Consider the following 18,474-nt stretch of genomic DNA (forward strand, 5'->3'; position numbering starts at 1 on the left):
TGTTTTGAAATTCGCGCACAGCTACACGAGGGCTATCGGCGCTAGCCCTCCCTAATTTTGCGGTGTAAGACTAGAGGGAAAGCAGTTAGTCATCACTCCCCACTGTCAACTGTTGTACTACTCTTTTAACAAGGAATAGTGGAATTGACCGTCACTAATAATGCCCTCACGGCTGAAGGTGATTCGAACCCGCGACCCTCAGATAATGAGTCGAGTGCCTCAACCATCTGACATGCTGGACCGTCATATTATTGCATTCTCTCTAACCTATCATTTGCAAATCAGGATCAGCTAGCATAAATTGCTCTCAAATTGCTTTGCGTGAAAACAACTTCAATAATATTTTTCAGGCCCGGCGTGGCCAAGCGTGTTAAGGCGTTCGACTCGTAATCCGAGGGTCGCGGGTTCAAATCCCGGTCGCACCAAACATGCTCGCCACTTCAGCCGTGGGGGAGTTATAATATGACGGTCAATTCCACTATTCGTTGGTAAAAGAGTAGCCCAAGAGTTCAGGTGATGACTAGCTGCCTACCCTCTAGTCTTACATTGATAAATTAGGAACGGCCAGTGCAGATAACTCTCGTGTAGCTTTGCGCGAAATTCAAAACAAAACAAACTAAACCAAAATCTTTCAACGTAACACTAGTTATATATTTGTTGTTAATACGCGAGTACTTACTCTTAATGAGCCGCGTTGAAGGCATGATGTTGTAGTATAATGATACTGGTAATTATTTTATTAGCATTTCAAAAATAGGCCTAAACAGGTTTCTAGTAAGAAGAACAGCATCCCAGCTTCTTGTTATTTGTTGTGTGACACTTCCAAAGAAGAATTTCGCTCAGTATCAAATTTTTTGAGGCCAATTAGGCTCCGTAAAACAAAGCCCAAGTCGAAATGCTAGTTATTTCAGTTTCTTACGAGGCTCGGTGGACTCAGCAGATAGCCTGATGTGGCTTTGCTATGAGAAAACACAAACCCTATCTTATCGTTTGATCAAAGTCCGCAACTTTCTTGTTATACAAAAACCTTGAACTAAAGATGTTCCTCTCTGTAAGTACAGTTGTTATCGTTATGGGATTTCGCGAAAAGCTAACGAGGGTTATTCGCGCGAGCTCTCTTTAATTTTGAAGTTATAGACTACGGAGAATGAATATTAATACTAACCATTATCAACGTTATAACGCCTTCACTGTTGATAGGTCGAGCGTATTGAACACTATAACCATCTTCACGTACAATAATAATCAATATAATTACATACTATTACAAAATAAATAATTAAAATAAAGATTATTATTTTCAGTTCTTTCAAAAAATGCATTAACATTTGAAAAAAATGCAGATTACCTTTTAAAAAAGCATAATAATAATAAAAAACTTTTGAAGTTTGTTTTAAAAAAAGTAGATAAATCAGCTTTTCAAATTCATATTTCTGGATCGTAGTATACAACTACTAGAATGCTATAAAAATCAAGAGTTATCAAGTTGTAAGCCTTTTCTAATTTATTTATTTTAAATACTAATATATATTCAAAGTAGTTTATTCGTTTTTTCAACTTCTTCGCTGTCTGATTATATGAAAAGGAAAGCTATTCATTGTTTTCAATATGTTTTAAATATCAGTGGAAAGGTACAAAAGGATTATCTGCACATGTCTGTCAATAACTTTTAGGGCCTGGCATGGCCAAGCGCGTAAGGCGTGCGGCTCGTAATCCGAGGGTCGCGGGTTCGCGCCCGCGTCGCGCTAAACATGCTCGCCCTCCCAGCCGTGGGGGTGTATAATGTGACGGTCAATCCCACTATTCGTTGGTAAAAGAGTAGCCCAAGAGTTGGCGGTGGGTGGTGATGACTAGCTGCCTTCCCTCTAGTCTTACACTGCTAAATTAGGGACGGCTAGCACAGATAGCCCTCGAGTAGCTTTGTGCGAAATTCCAAAACAAACAAACAAAACAATAACTTTTATAAACTAGTATGGGTACACATATTTAACAACACCCAGTGCCAGCCTCTGAGACTTTCTTGTTTGAACACATAGTAGGATTTGACCTTTACTCTTACACTGCATCCAAAAGGATCCAAAGTACAAAATGTGTTTTCGCATCACCCTTAGAACGCAAATAAGAAATCCTCGGGTACACAGTCTGATCACACTAGTGGATGACCCACGCCCCGCCTATTGAGTATCCTACACGTTCTGTTGATTTTAAAATAAACGTTGTGTGCAGAACTATATTATAGTATTATTGTTTATTTGTAAACGAGAGTCCGGACCTGGAAAAGTTTGAAAATCCCTGTTATATATATATATAATAACGTAAATATTGTGTTGAGAGATTTAATTTTATATCGATTTTAAAGAAGTCTAATTAACAAGAACGTAGTTGATGACTAAAACGATTACACCTCATTTGCATGTAAATTCTTCTGACGTACAAAAGTTATATATTTCATTTACCAACTTAACATAATAGCATCTATCTGTCTGAGCTCACCCATGGTTGATAAAAACAGTAGACAAATATATTAAACTGTCCAGGAATAAATGTCGATTTTGAACTACGAAATATGGAAAAGTATAAACCAGTGTTGTAAAACATGCTTTAATTAAAGTAAGCACCATTTGCTTCAACACACTTTTGCCAATGTGTAACATTGCTGTTTATGCTCCTGCTGTAGCAATCATAGTTTCTGTGGTCAATGAACTCCGTGAAAGCTTCTTCTGCAGCTGACTGGTTTTGAAAGCGTTTATTCTTCAAAAGGTTATCAAAGTGCTTGAAAAAATGAAAATCTGTAGGGAAAGGTCTGGGGAATAAGGTGGATGTGGCAGAACCTCAATTCCCAATTCGTTCAATATATGGAGCGTCATCCTTGACAGGTCTCATAACGCCGATTTTGTTCAGATCATGCAGAACTCAGTTATCGAATTTTTTCATTTTTCCAATTACACTCAGGTGATTGACAATACTTGATTTGCTTGTGTCTAGCTTTTCTGCAAGCTCGCGTACTGTTGTGCGAGGGTCTGTCTCAACTGCTTCCCTTAATGTGTTTTAATCCAAGGATGGCTTCCTTCCACAACCTTCGTGGTCTTTAAGACTTTCATCTCTATGTGTAAACCTTTGGAACCAACGCTAAGCTTTATGTTGAGTAACAGATCCATGGCCGAATGCCTGTTTGATGTTCCGCGTAGTTTCGGTAGCTTTTCGTCCAACTTTGAAGTCGCAGAAGAAAATCAGACGAAAGTCCTTCTTGTCCATGCTGCCTTGGGGGTTGCGAAACTTACTCTGAGTAGAGCTGGAACAGTATACAGTTAAGACACCATGTAAGCGAAAAACGTTGGATAAAACCACCCAATATTCAGCTTTTAAATGTCATCGTGAGAATTCCAATATTTATTTCTGGACAACCTGATATTATCCCTATCTTGGTGATATCAGAATGTTGTTTTACTTTTTACTATTGTTTGAAAATATCTAATCTTTATTTGATTCACTGTTAATTATATTTAAACATAGTATGATGTAACTTTTCGGTTTTATTTAAGGAACTATTGATGATACTTTGGTTTTGTAAAAACATACATACGTAAAGGATTTTTGTTACGTGATAAGCCACTAAGAAAGTTAAATAATAATAGAATGAAGTCAATGACGGCTCACATACTTCCGTGGACTCAGGAGAAAGCTCGATGTGGCTTTGCTATAAGAAAAACACACAAACATACATACTTCCAGTCATAGTACGAAATCAACGGTTGTTTAGATGACAAATATGGCTGAAAAAAAACTAAAATCACTAAAGTTTAGCAATCCTGATAGCGCTGTCAAGACCGACGCTATAGTTACAATTAACTTTTAGTTTTCTAGTTTGTTTAAAGAAAGTGTCAGAAGTCTACTTTCAAGTACAGAAGATTTCATAACGCAAATTGCAGAGTCAATTACTAGTTAGCGCACATTCAGGACTACCCACTCTTTAAATTTTTCAACATGAACAACAACAAAATAAATCAAGCAAATCGGAGACACATATCTCACTTTATATATCACTTCGAGTATAGTATAAGCATCGTCTTGGGAAGAGAATGTCTGCAGAGATATATATATTGTTTTTACTCCCTTTCTTCTTCTTCTAAACTTTTGAATCGATCGACATTCATTCATTTATTAGCGGATTGAAACTTGGTCCAATAAACCCAGACACTTTTTAATCTTTTTTTTTTTAGGCCTTTTTTAATGATTTTATGGGGCCAGAGATCAAACAACTTCAAAATGCATATTTTTGTTTCTTGTGTAGTCATATTTACAGCAACCTAGATGAAAATTAACATAAATTTAAATTTTCATGCGATCAACAAATTACTGTACAAAAAAAAATTAAATTAAAAAAGTTGTATTTTGCTTATTTTGGTTTATTTTAGGGGGGAGGAGTGAGAGATCGCAAAAAAAGTATAATTTTGGGTTTTTGGTCAATTACGTGTCCATATGTTGATCAATTTACTTGAGATTAAGTACAAAGCTACTTTTCTATAGGTCACACATTGACACGAAAAATTGTCCGGTGTGGCCAAGTGGTTAGGTCGTCACACCAAACATGATCTCCCTTCCATCAGTGGGAGCGATATGAAGTGAGAGTCAATCCCACTATTCGTTGGTAAAATAGTAGCCCAAGAATTGGCGGTGGGTGGTTATGACTAGCTTCCTTCCCACTAGTCTTACATTGTTAAATTAGGGATGACTAGCGCAGAAATCCCTCGAGTAGCTTTGCGTGAAATTATAAAATCAACAACATGCAAACAGACACAAAAAATGGTGGAGATTTCCCATTTTTAATAACTATATGAGGTCAAGATGCTATAAAACGCATGATTTTGGGTTTTCGACAATTACTTCGCCTTATTTCAACTAATTTACGTGGAATTTTTACGAAGATAGTTATTACAGATTCAATACATATGCATACAAATGTCGGGGAAATAGCCACTTTTGATCATTTTAGGGAGGTCAAAAGGTTGAGTAAACCGATAATTTTAGGATTTTTGTCAGTCAGGAATCCAATTTACGTGGAATTTGGTACTAAAGTACTTTTTTATGGACAACGTACAAAAATCTTGGATTTGCCCGTTTTTGTAGTTGTAAGGATGGTCGAGGAACCATAAAAATAATCATTTTAGAGTTTTTTTTGACAATTACTCCGCCATATTTCGATCACTTACATCGGATTTGGTACAAAGATACTTTTTTACTGGTCTAAAGCAGCGTTACAGTTTTCGATTTTTTTGTGTTTTCTACGATCTTTATGTTGTCAAAATCGGCCATGTTGAAATTGTATGACAGAGACATAAAAAACAAAATACATCAAAGTACATCAAGTGTCTTTATAATTAAACGTTATAAAAAAGAAACACTGATTTTATCTGTTTGTCGAATTTCTTGTAAAGAAAGACAATGTTCATGTGAACTATTAAACTGGAGTGAAGACAGCTAGCCAACAGCATTCACTGTCAACTTTTGGGCTATTATAAATGAGTAATGTGACTTACCTGTCACTATTATAATTTATTAATGTAAAAAATTACAAAATTCTACTCTAACAAAACTTGTCATTAAATAAACCACTTTACAATGTTATACATTTTAATCAATAATCAATTCAACTTTTGCATGCTGAGAGACTCATCGTATTATCTGTTGTATATAGAAGCTCGAACTTCTAACATTTTCATTACAATATCCTAAAAACAATAAAGCTTTTACTTGCCTAGATGGAGATACACGCAAGTTTTCACACTCTGTACGTTAATACATGACCAGATGAGCCAAAGTCTAATATTTTAGAGTTATTTATCAGTGAGCTCCGTTTTCCTATGTTATTTTATTGACATCGTCATTATCAGGTCTCTGTCATCAGCGTATACTAAGACTATCTGTAATAAATTAGAATATTCAGGAGCCTAAGTTTGTTTGTTTTGAATTTCGCGCAAAGCTACTCGAGGGCTATCTGCTCTAGCCGTCCCTAATTTAACACTGTAAGACGAGAGGAAAGACAGCTAGTCATCACCATCTACCGTCAACTCTTGGGCTACTATTTTACCAACGAATGGTGGAATTAATTGTCATATTATAACGGCCCCACGGCTGAAAGGGCGAGAATGTTTGGTGTGACCGGGATTCAAACCCGCGCCCCTCGGATTACGAGTTGAACGCCTTAACACGCTTGGCCATGCCAGACCCCGGTAACAAAATAAACGTCTATGCCCTATCCTCAGGAGCCTAAGTAGATATGTTATGTACACATCGCTCATCAAATAGGTGATACTTTACACGCCTCTATTATACAGGGTGGCCCGTAAGTCGCTACCCATCCATATGTTATTATGTTATATTCAATTGCGCATGTATTATAAATTTGTTTCTTTTTTTCAGAGAAATATGGATGATGTAAGCCCATTTACATTTGAAGAGCGTATTGTGACAAGTACGTGGGTACATGAACGCAAAAATACTGGTGACACCCTGGATACAATAACACAGATACACTGGATAAATAAGATATGTGGATGGGTAGGGACTCACGGGCAACCTGTACACTTTAGTCCCGGCATGGCCAGGTGGTTAAGGCACTCGACTTATAATCTGAGGATTACAGGTTCGAATCCCCATCACACCAAACATGCTCGTCCTTTCTGTCGTGGGGACGTTATGAAGTTTCGGTCAATCCCATTATTCATTGGCAAAAAAGTAGCCCAAGAGTAAGCGGTGGGTGATGATGACTAACTGCTTTCCCTCTAGTCTTACACTGATAAATTAGGGATGACTAGCGCAGATAGCCTTCGTGTAGCTTTGCGCGAAATTCAAACCAAACCAATTATACAGTTAAATACATATATTTTGTCACTGATAGAATATAAGTTGTAAATTCAAGCACATTCTTGATGAATAAAAAAACCACTTTGTCAACCTGAGGAAGACCTGGGAAGGCAGAAACGTTGTTCTCTGCCAATCAATGAAAGTGTTAACACCACAACCAGCCGTTCTGAAATACAAATTCAAACAAAATCTTTCTTCTCAAGCTACATGTGGATTAAAGTAATCGTAGAAATTTATGTATTACTTATTATGGAAGTGAACAGAAATTATATTCAGGGAATCAAGATAGCATTGTGAGATGTGTTTCAACGCTTTAACTCTTTTATTAATTAGAAAGCACATGACGGTCAAGTAGTTTTATAATATTCTAGATGGCGTTACGTAAATCTAATAATTTAGACGAATATCTAGAAGTGAGACATCAGTTATAAGACACGAATTAATAGTGAAATAGTAGTAAATGTCAAAGTGTGCATGCTAAGTAGTTTTTGAACTGTATGGATATTAAAAAATACAATATTGGTGAAATGTTGTATTTTATATTTCTTTATTTGCTTGCTCACTGAATAATTTTATTAAGAGTATTAATATTAATCAGTCTTTCTATAGTGAGAGTGCTAAACATTCGATGAAGTATTTAGTTCCAGTAAAATATTCGGATCAGTATTAGTTGTTGTGTATATGATCAGTTACTCAATCAGTTTGTCGTAATTGTATAAGTAAGCTTATTTGTTTGTTAATCGTAGCACTATTAATAACGTATTTGAGTTAAAACATTAGTTATCAAGTTAGGCTTACAGGTTGCAACTTACAAGTGAATGTAACATGCATAGTAATCAAGAGAAGATAAATTTGTGCCAATATTGGATATAGATAGATAAATAAACAAAATAAAATAGCCGGTGAAAGATAAACAAAGGTGGCAAGCAGCTCGAACATTGTGTCGCTTTGTGAAACTAATTCTATATTTTGTTGGGTTTGTGCCATAGATACCAGAGTAAGTTCAACAAGTAAGTATTCATTTAATGTGATTTATGAGTTATGCCTATCGGTTGGTTATTATTATTTTCAGAAATGAAGTTACGAATGAAAGCAAAGAGTTTTTTGTTTGTTGTTCAGCTCAAAACTACACAATGAACTATTTGTGTTGTGCCCATTATGGAATCGGAGGTTTTAGCGTAAAAAGCCTTCAGTCTTACAGCTGAGGCACTGGTGATTGGGGCAAAAGCAAAGAAGAATATATAACAACATGTCAACTTCACTTCTGTTCTCGGAACTGCCTGGCTTGTAGAGTTCTTACGTAAGAGTCGAAAATACATGATTTTCGTTGTCGTTAAGTGAAATACACTTTGCATTAATTTCACCTAATAACCAAAACGAACTTGCCCAATGATAAGAGCCATTACAACAATATAGATAGACATAGGGCATAGACGTTTTATTTTGTTCCCGGGGTCTGGCATGGCCAAGCGTATTAAGGCGTTCGACTCATAATCCGAGGGTCGCGGGTTCGAATCCCGGTCGCACCAAACATGCTCGCCACTTCAGCCGTGGGGGAGTTATAATATGACGGTCAATCCCACTATTCGTTGGTAAAAGAGTAGCCCAAGAGTTGGCGGTGGGTGGTGATGACTAGCTGCCTTCCCTCTAGTCTTACACTGCTAAATTAGGGACGGCTAGCGCAGATAGCCCTCGAGTAGCTGTGCGTGAAAAAAACAAACCAAAACATTTGATGTTGGACTGGATGTTTCAGCTGACCTTCTTTTGGATTATTCACTTTTCAAGATCGTATTCCAGATTGTTCAAATCCAAAGGCATCATCAGTTTTGTTCGATGTTACACATAAATAGTTACAACTTTGTCTCTCTTTAGAAGTTTGTATCCATAATTGACAAAATGAAATTAACACACACACATATATACGAGGGCTGTTTCACTGTGTCGGTATTTGGGTATTGATGTTGTTAAATACCTAGGAGGGTCAGGTACATTTGACCTCTTCCTCCCTCCCGAACGATTATAGCGTCTGTCTTTAGGGTTTTTTTTTGTTTTTTTTTAAGCTTTGGGCCAGAGTAAAAGTATAACATCATACTCAGGTCCATTTCAGGGCTCAGTCCATGCATGGACGAACAAGAAGTTTTTTTTGTTTTTTTTTCTTCATTTAATTTTTTTTCTATATATATATTTTTTGTATTTTCATATATATATATATATTTTTGTATTTTACTCCTTTTTTCTCGATTGAGATAATGCTACTACTACTTGTAGTAACACACACACACACACAAAGAAAGAATAATAATTAATTATTCAATTGAATAATAAGAAAAAAAAAAAAAAAAAAATAATAATTATTAAAAAAGAAAATAATAATTATAATAATAAAAAAGAAACAAGGACTAAGTGTCTAGTGCATAGTGGCCAGCTTGTGTTACATTTCTTAAATATATGTTAAAAGGGAGAGGTATTTAGGACCATTTACATCATGTACGTGATATCTGTCTAGATCACACATTAAGTCATTTTTATGCCAATTCTTATTGAAATATTTTAGAGAATTATGCAAGAGTCTTTCAGCTATTGTATCTATGTTTGCATACTTGTGCATGAATGTGGTTGAGGTGCTACGTGGTACTTTATATGTTGAAGTTAGTACTGAATTTTGTATACGTTGAAGTTTCTGTACATGTGTGGGTGCTATGTTAATCCAGGCAGGTGATGCATATTCTATTGTTGGTCTAATGTACGTTTTGTAGATTTTAAGTGTGTTGTCTGGTGATGTTCCTTGGATTTTACCTGAAAGACTTCTTGCATAGTTTGCTCTTTTCCAGATTCGTATCAGTACATTTTTAATATGTGGTAGCCACGTTAATTTTGAGTGATAGGTTAGACCTAGAAATTTAGCAGAGTAGCAGTCAGTAAAAGTGATTCATTCATATAGAGTTTTGGTGGATCTTTTTTCAGCTTATTCAGTCTGCTGAATACTATGACTTGGTTTTTGGAATATTGATTTTGATTCTGAATACTATGACTTGGGTTTTGGAATATTGGCAGTATTCTTCGATGTTATTTAGGACTGGTTGTAGGTTCGTTGCTGCTATTGACGGAGTGGGGGCGCTTTTCCATACTGCTACATCGTCAGCGAACTGTGATGCATAACCTAAATTTAGGTCCGACAGAGGCATATTACTCACGTACATGATAAATAATATAGGGCTAACAACCCCTCCCTGAGGGACTCCTGCTTTGGGTACGAGGGCTGTTAAAAAAATACGCGGACTGTTTGAATTGCGCGGCTCCAGTTGGTTCCAGGGGAATCCGCTTGGTGTCGCTAGGTTCGCACATATTAGCTGATTACGACGCCATTTCCCGATTGCAGATATCTTCATTTGTGTATTAGCTACGCGGTTTTAAGTGAAGTGCGATTTTTTCGTTTGGCGGATTTCAGAATGAATGACCTGAAGGAGCAACGACTTGCTGTGAAATTTTGTGTTAAACTTGGAAAATATGCGACTGAAACTTTTGGTATGCTTAACACGGCTTACGGTGATGTTGCTATGAAGCGTACGGCATGTTTCAAGTGGCATGAACATTTTAAGGATGGTCGACAGTCCATTGAAGATAATGAGCGTCCTGGACGTCCTTCCACGTCAACTGACGACCCACACGTCGACAAAACCAACACCCTGGTGCGGGCAAATCGACGTCTGACTGTTAGGGAGCTTGCTGAAGAGTGTGGGATATCAGTTGGATCTTGTTATGAGATTTTGACCGAAAAATTGAAGATGCACTGCGTTGCTGCGAAATTTGTGCCTCAGAACTCGTGAGTTTTTGGCCAAACACTCGATCACTGTTCTTCCCCACCTCCCTACTCACCTGACCTTGCTCCTTGCGATGTTTTCTTGTTCCCCAAACTCAAAAGACCCTTGAAAGAAAGAAGATTTGAGACGATTCCCGAGATTAAGGCAAATGCGACGTAGGAGCTGGAGGACATTACAAAAGAAGCGTACCAGGACTGTTTCAACAAGGGGAAACACCGTTGGGATAAGTGTGTGCGTTGGGGAGGAGAGTACTTTGAAGGGGTCCCAGACCTGTAACTTCTAAATAAAGTACATTTTGTTTTATGACGTCAGTCCGCGTATTTTTTGAACGGACCTCGTATATAAATGTTATTTGATTGGGCCCGTCAAGTCTGATGAGGACCAATTAGAAATTTTGCAAATTTCAGACCTTGATACAAGTATGATTTGTTTAAGATTAATGAAGACATATTTGGGTGCGTGTTAAACTGTGAACATTTGAAGCGCAAACGTGTGCTTAAAAACATAACATGTTTTTTCAATGGAGGAGGGAAAAGATATAGTAAAACTTGACCATTTTGCGCCACTATGGCCAACTTAGATTTTTATTGTTACAAGTATACAAGGTTACAATTTAACTACTGGGGTGTTGTATCTTTATAATATGCAAAGAAATACGCATGAAAGAGTTTCAATTTCTTCAAACTTACTTCTATAAAGATATAAGTAAGTTTCTGAGAATTGCATTGTTCTGTCATATAAACTTACTTAGTTTTCGCAAACTAAAATACCTACATAATAAAATTGAGTATTTTAAAAAAATCTAACACAAGCAAATACATATTTGTTTGTTTGAAGTTAAGCACAATGTTAGCCAATGGGCTATCTGTGCTCTGCTCACTACAAGTATCAAAATTTGGTTTATAGCTTAAACAAATAATTGAAAACGTTTTTGACAGTCGCATCGCTTTCTCAAATAACCTTATTGCACACATTTTACTTGATAACCATTATTAACCACTGTTTGATAACATACTACATTTATTTAATTGCAATTACATTTTACAATACTGCTAATCAGGAATTCTAAATTAAATTGAACAGAGAAATCTGAAACATAGGTTTTGCTTAATGAATATACTAACATAATTCGATAAGTGAAGTTATAAGTAATAATTCAAAATTTTAATCTAACCGTTAGGTGGCTGTAGAGTTGAAATGACGGCGGTCAGATTGACTGATGAGTTTCACGTGTTGTTATTGCAGTGTTTAGATTACTTTAAGCATGTTTGGTTATTACAGTATTAGTATTGTTTCGTGTTAGATGGTGCAGTTTGGAAGCCATTTTGGTAATAATTTAATAAGACTTAGTATATCCTGTGTTGGAAATATTAAACAAAGAGGCTTAAGGCCCAGTAACTTGAGTGAGTAAAGTGGGTAGTGAATAATATAATGAACTGGGATAAATTATAATATTGATTATGTTATGGTGCCAGAATTTAATTTTTAAAATTTTCAGAAGCGTGAAACTAGGATTGTACTCTCTTGGTTATTAATACTACTACTAGGCTTAAAAATAAAAGTTAAACATTTGTAATTCGAAACATGCGTAAAAATTCTCTATTGTCTTAGTCTTGCATTTTTTTCGATCACACAGTAACTTAGTATTATTGTCAGTTTTACTAAACACCGCGAGAAAATGTTGAGAAGAAAACAGCGAACCATGTCATGAAATTGTAAATGTATGAATTCAATCAGATTTCATGTTTAGAATAACTGTCACATGTCATTTTTTTATGGTAGAAATTTTAACAATGAAGTTATCACTTTTTATATTTTTTTTGCATAATTAAAAAATGCACCTTGATGTTATAGAACTTGTACTGTTTCTCTATAGGTTTTGCAATTGTTAACAGTCTTGGTTTTTAAAGACCCTAATTTTATTTAGAACACAGTTTGTTGCTTTTAAGTGCATATTGAATAAAAATGTTAATAGAAATTCATTTATATATTGTATTATTTCTAAGAAAAACAATCTTTACTGAGGATAGTCGTATTACATTGAACACCTGTTTTCACAAAGGTGCAAGGTTTGATTTCAAACTTTATTTGAAATTTTAGATTTTAATAAATCAAATGAGTCTTCCATGCTGCAGAGTTTGTGGCCAAAGAAAAGTTAGCTACCTAACCTTCTTTATGTAAATTATAATATATTGCAGAACCTGTTAATGTTTTTAAATTAGTACTTTATTGTATGAAACTCATTTTTAAATGTTTTCATGTAACATAAAATAGTCTCAGGTGATTTCATTTCACATGTGTTGGGGTTTTATCATTGGAATAGTGCTGCCATGTAGCTCAGGGTATTAAACTTTTTTAGAGGGGCTGTAACAAATTTATCAAAATAAAATTGTATATGAAATATTAAAAAGCAAAGCTTAAAAATTAAACCGACAAACTTTGAAATATCATTCTTTGTATATTTTGTTTGCAATGAAAGTAAAGCATTCATTATCCATAGATTTGCTGAGTGGGTGGGAGTGTGTCAAGTTTAGATGTGAGTGTTATGAGGGGGGCTTTTGCTGAGAGTTTAGGAAGTTTTGATTTAGTTATATGTATCTAATGTGTGTGAGACTTAGTATTTTAAATTGCATTTTTAGAAGTTTCAGCAAAAGATTAAAATTAATTTTATATGTTAAGGTATTCATTTGAAATGATTTTCAATAAGTCTTGCATTATAGTGTATCGGAAAGAAAGAGAATGATATCCCTAATGTAAACAAATATGGAGCACTTGTTTATAATCTCAAGGTTATCTTTTGTGCTTTATGTTTCATACTTATTGAAGTGTCAACTCAGTGACTGATGTAAACATAAACTATGGATGTAAATAAAATATATGCTAATTAGAAACCTTGTGTTAAAGATATTGGTATCACCAAAAGCAGAATATAGGAAAAATGTTTAATAAAAACTTAAGTAGTGTAGGCTTATTTATAAACATTGTTAAGAACTTCTAATTATAAATAAGGTACTTAGGACCAAAAAGTAACATCATCTTAAAAGCCCATTCTGTGAAATAAACTTTCTAGAAATACTTAATATTAAAGTGGGAAATTTCCTTATCTTGAATTACTATCCACATGTCCTGCATCAGTTGTGCCTTCAATATTTCTAAATGTGCCATATGGTATAACACTTTAAATGTTTCACTTTTGTGTACACAGAGCATTAGCTTCCATTATTACAATGTCACACGTTCTCAGGTCCACAGTGATAAATTAGAAGCACTTTTTTAGAGCACTTTGGCAATAAGAAACCCGTACCTCCTTCAGATGAAAAATTACTTATTGTTAATCAGGTGGTTTAGTAGAATTTCATATTTCTTGTAATATTTATAATGTTAGGTAGGTTTTAGTATCAAAATTAACACACCTGTTGATTATTCTTCTATTTCTTATCTTTAACCTTTATAAAGTTAACTAAATTTTATTTGTACTTAAGTAGAATATATTTACCTCAATGATACTTACTTTCACTCAGATTACATTTCTCATGACAAATAATAAAGTGTTACTTAATACTGCTTGCTTATAATGATAAGCAAAAGTCAGAGGCATCTGCATGTTATTGAAAGAAACAAAGAATGAAATAAATACAAACTGATAAGTGATACAGTTGTGTGTACTTCATCTTTCCATGTCATTTCCCTATAGTTACTAAATATATTTGTAAATTTATTAGAGAACTAAACATTTTCCAGTAATATAAGATCCATTAGGTATAATAAAATTACAAATTAACATATTTGTAGATTATTTGGATTAAATGTCTGTTGGTTTGGGAATATAATTTGACAGTTATGTCATTACGTACTTAACTCGTAATGGAGCACTTGGAATTTATCACTGTGGACCTGAGTATAACACCCTAAAATGTGTTTTTTCCTATTGTTACTGTAGTGAGATACCACACTCAATTATGTAATAATGGAAGCTAATGCTCTGTGTTTCATGACCTTGCACAAAGTAGAAACATTTAAAGTGTATAACACCCTAAAATGTGTTTTTTTCCTATTATTTACTGTAGTGAGATACCACACTCAATTATAAGTTATTATTATTATAATTATTACAATGTTTAATTATTATTTTGTGTATATAACTATTAGAAAGTTACTATTATTTAACTGTTAAAGTATATACTGTTAAAGTATATATTATTTAGCTGTTACTGTGTTTCATGACCTTGCACAGTAAGGTGATAGTTTATTATTTAACTGTTAAAGTATATGACTATTATTTAACTGTTAAAGTATATAACTATTATTTAACTGTTAAAAGTATATAACTATTATTTAACTGTTAAAGTATATACCTATTATTATTTAACTGCTTAAGTAAATAACTTGTGTTTCTGTTAGACTATTTGAAGCACCCAGAAAGATGAGTTTCCAGAAACTGGTGGACATGCTGTCCTTTTCTAAATCCAAAGCTGAGAAAGAACATAAAAATCAGAATGAACCAGTTTTGTCAACATCTCCATGTCATGAGATGGATGTGAAAAGGTGTGATCCAAAGTTATATGAACTTGCATCTACACAAAATGGAGAAAAATCTGATGAAATGTTGCCAAAAGAAAATAAAACACCACCTCTGCCACCCGGTACTTGATTTTCTCAGTTTTAAAAACTTGTAATATTTGAGATTTCTCCAACATCAGTATCTTTGATCTGATTTATAAGCTGTCTCATTGTTTATAGGATGATGTTATAATATACTATATTGCATTAATATTTACTTTTACTTCCAATTACTTTTTTAAACAAATTATTTCTTAAAGGGTGATTATTTTATTACCAATCTTCCAGTGTCAGAATGTTATTTTATCAAATTAAGCAAAAATTTGAGTTAAAAATTGAAGTATCTATTGTATATATAAAAGTAATCTCTTCTTTGCTTGTTAAGTTTTCTTCAACGTACATACTTGTATGTGATATTATTAAAAGCTCATTAGTTTACCTCATACCACTGAAAATAAATTATATATCTTACACGTGAATTATTTGTAAAGTGAAAGAATTAGAAAAACATTCTTAAGTCTTAAATGACTTTTAAAGTTGCTGCTGAATCTTTGATTTGTATCCAGTTTTTTTGTATGTGAATTTTATTGTGCTTTTAAACCTGGGTTTATCTTGTAGTTCTGAATACACATCAATCTAATAAATAAACTTAGTATTGTGAAAATTGTTTAATTTCAAAGGAGGTCCAGTTAAATCTACACTTTGATCAATGTGTGTTATTGGGTTGTGCCATTTCAGAGAATTTCACTTCTCATCAGGAACTCTGAACACAAATATACCAGAGAGAGATAAGTTGGACATATATCATAGTGAAAAGTACAAAACATATTGTTGGTGTGAAAGTGCATTGTAGTCATTATGGGAAAAACATATACACTGGACAGATGAAGTGAATAAAAATGTCATTGACCACTATTCAGTTCTTCACACATAGAGCCACTCAATAGCAGATATAATAAATAAACTTGCATTGCAAAAAATTGTTTAATTTCAAAGTCCAAGTTCGAGGGTGAAATGAAAACACGTTTGTAACAAAAGATAAGAAATTGTGCTTCTATTTTTTGAACATAATACACATTAAAAGTGTAATAAAAATATTTAAAGGTACCAATACTGAAAAGAAAGACATACTATGTTCAAGAATTCTATCAATATGAAATTAGAGGGGTGAAATCCCCCTTGTGACTTTATCATGTCATTCTGTATTATGTCAAGTTGGGTACTGATTGATAGAAATGTGGACACCTATAAGGAACAGGTGGATGAAAAGTGCAAACAAACAGTTAGGTTTATATATTACATATGTATATGACAATGTCTTCTTAAGTATATGTCATAAAACAATATTAGGTGTATTACATTTTTCTAATTCTGCATTTTTAATGAAACTACTAAACTGAATGTGTGGTAGTATGGTTGTATAACAAAGCTTGGCATCTAGTGACATGGTTGAGTACAACTTAGTTTGATGTATAATAAAATGGTTATGTACAAACAAGTTTGGTACATGATACAGGAAAATATTCAATAATAAAAACAAACTTTTCAGGTTTATAAATTTCAACTATTAATATGATTCCTGAAACACTTAAGTCACTACTGTTTGTGCTTTAACTTTGTATTTCATATTTTTCAGTTGTTAAAATTTTACAAGTTGTAAATGCTGTTCTGCATATAGAGGAATATATTTCAAGTTTAACAAGTCTAATGTATGATTTTATATTTTGGAATAGATTTTTCAAGGCTTGTAAGATTTTCCTTGTGTCAACAAAATATTTCCAGTTTTAGAAGTGGTTATTTCATTTGTAATTATTGCTTCCTTTGATTTATTTTAGTTACCTGACAAACTGGTATTGAGATTTATTATCAGCCCAGATTATATTTAGTATCTTTTCTTTATCAACTCAGTAGGTGTTAGTAGCAAGAAAGTCAAAAAACAAGGATTTTGTGTATGTTTGTTTTTTTGTAGCAGATTTATTGAAATTTAAAATATTCCCTTCAAAAATGTTCTGTATTTTGTCCTATAACATTTCAAAGGGAAGGTTCTATCTTTTTATCATTTTTTTTTAGGTGGAAGTTTGAAAGACAGAATGATTTCTCAACATTCAAGTACTGTTATATTTAATGGTAGCAGGTTTTATTTTGTAAATTTAATATTTTGATTAATAAGTACTTAGATGATATTAAACATACATACAGTATGAGCAGGTAGTGTGTACATCATGTACATTGTTTTACCCATGTTACCACCTTACTATTAAAATGTTTTTACTACTATCTATAGTTGTAAATGGGAGTAAGAAGAGAAAAGAAAGAAGTCCAGATACTGAGGTTTGTATTCTCTATTTACATTCAAAATTCAACAGAACAATACAAAATTATTACTTTGATTCAAACAGAGCCACCTAACATGAATCATGTTTTTTCAGTAGAAATAAATTAGTGAAATTTGATCTGAAATAACTTCATAGTTTCAATAATAAATGACTCTAGTTTAATCAAAATGGTATATAGTACACCCAGAAAAACAGGAAATCAAGAATGTCTTCTCAAGACGGCTGGTACGGGTATTAAAACTAATACAGAACAACGTTTTGAGTTTCTGTACTTTATTTTAATTAAAAGCTAATACCCATACCAGCCATCTTCAGAATACATTTTTACTTTAAGTGGGTTTCTTGTCATCATGAAGGAAATTAATAAATTAATGTACTATATTTAAATTTCTTGTCATAGGTAGTAAGAAATCATCCATTTTTACTTTTCTGTTTTTTGTAGTCATGTATGTCCTAGATATTGTAATATAAATAACATTTATTTATATAAATATAATACAATATCAGCTGATAGTTTTGAAATGGAAGTTGATTTTTTTTGTGAAAGAGGTATGCTTTTATTGTTTGAGGGATAAAGGGACATTGTTGGAAAATTCTGTTGAGCTAAGATTTTATTAATTTGAGGAACTGAAAAAATTGTAAGTTGAATATAATAGTGTGCTTTTTAGAAACTATTAGCAATTATTGATGTTATATAAATTGTTCCTTTTCTGTCAGGTTTGAAAAATTCTAATTTTTATGCTAAAGGTGGTCTTGAAACTTGTTTTGTGTAAAATTGTTGTCAGACACTATTCCAACTGTGTTTGAAAATACCTTTACTGTTTTATTGTAAACTAAAGTTTAAAGCTTCTTTGCATTCTGTTGTTATATTAAAAAAATAAGATTACCTTGAG

At 33.5% G+C, this 18,474-nt stretch overlaps 1 protein-coding gene across 3 annotated transcripts in view; it reads left to right on the plus strand.

The window, feature by feature from the left end:
• Window positions 1-11,865: 11,865 nt before the first annotated feature.
• LOC143251058 (uncharacterized) overlaps window positions 11,866-18,474 on the plus strand; it is a 33,399-nt gene continuing 26,790 nt past the window's right edge. The window contains exons 1-3 of one of the 3 annotated variants that reach the window (XM_076502398.1): window positions 11,866-12,013; window positions 15,087-15,328; window positions 17,530-17,576. In XM_076502398.1, coding sequence (XP_076358513.1) covers window positions 15,109-15,328; window positions 17,530-17,576 — 267 coding nt within the window. In that variant the 5' untranslated portion in view covers window positions 11,866-12,013; window positions 15,087-15,108. Of the gene's footprint in view, window positions 12,089-15,086; window positions 15,329-17,529; window positions 17,577-18,474 lie in introns of all 3 variants that reach the window. The other 2 variants (XM_076502400.1, XM_076502399.1) reach the window with 2 other exon arrangements.

The sequence above is a fragment of the Tachypleus tridentatus genome, chromosome 5 (assembly GCF_004210375.1).
Source record: "Tachypleus tridentatus isolate NWPU-2018 chromosome 5, ASM421037v1, whole genome shotgun sequence".
NCBI classification, from domain to species: Eukaryota; Metazoa; Arthropoda; class Merostomata; order Xiphosura; family Limulidae; genus Tachypleus; species Tachypleus tridentatus.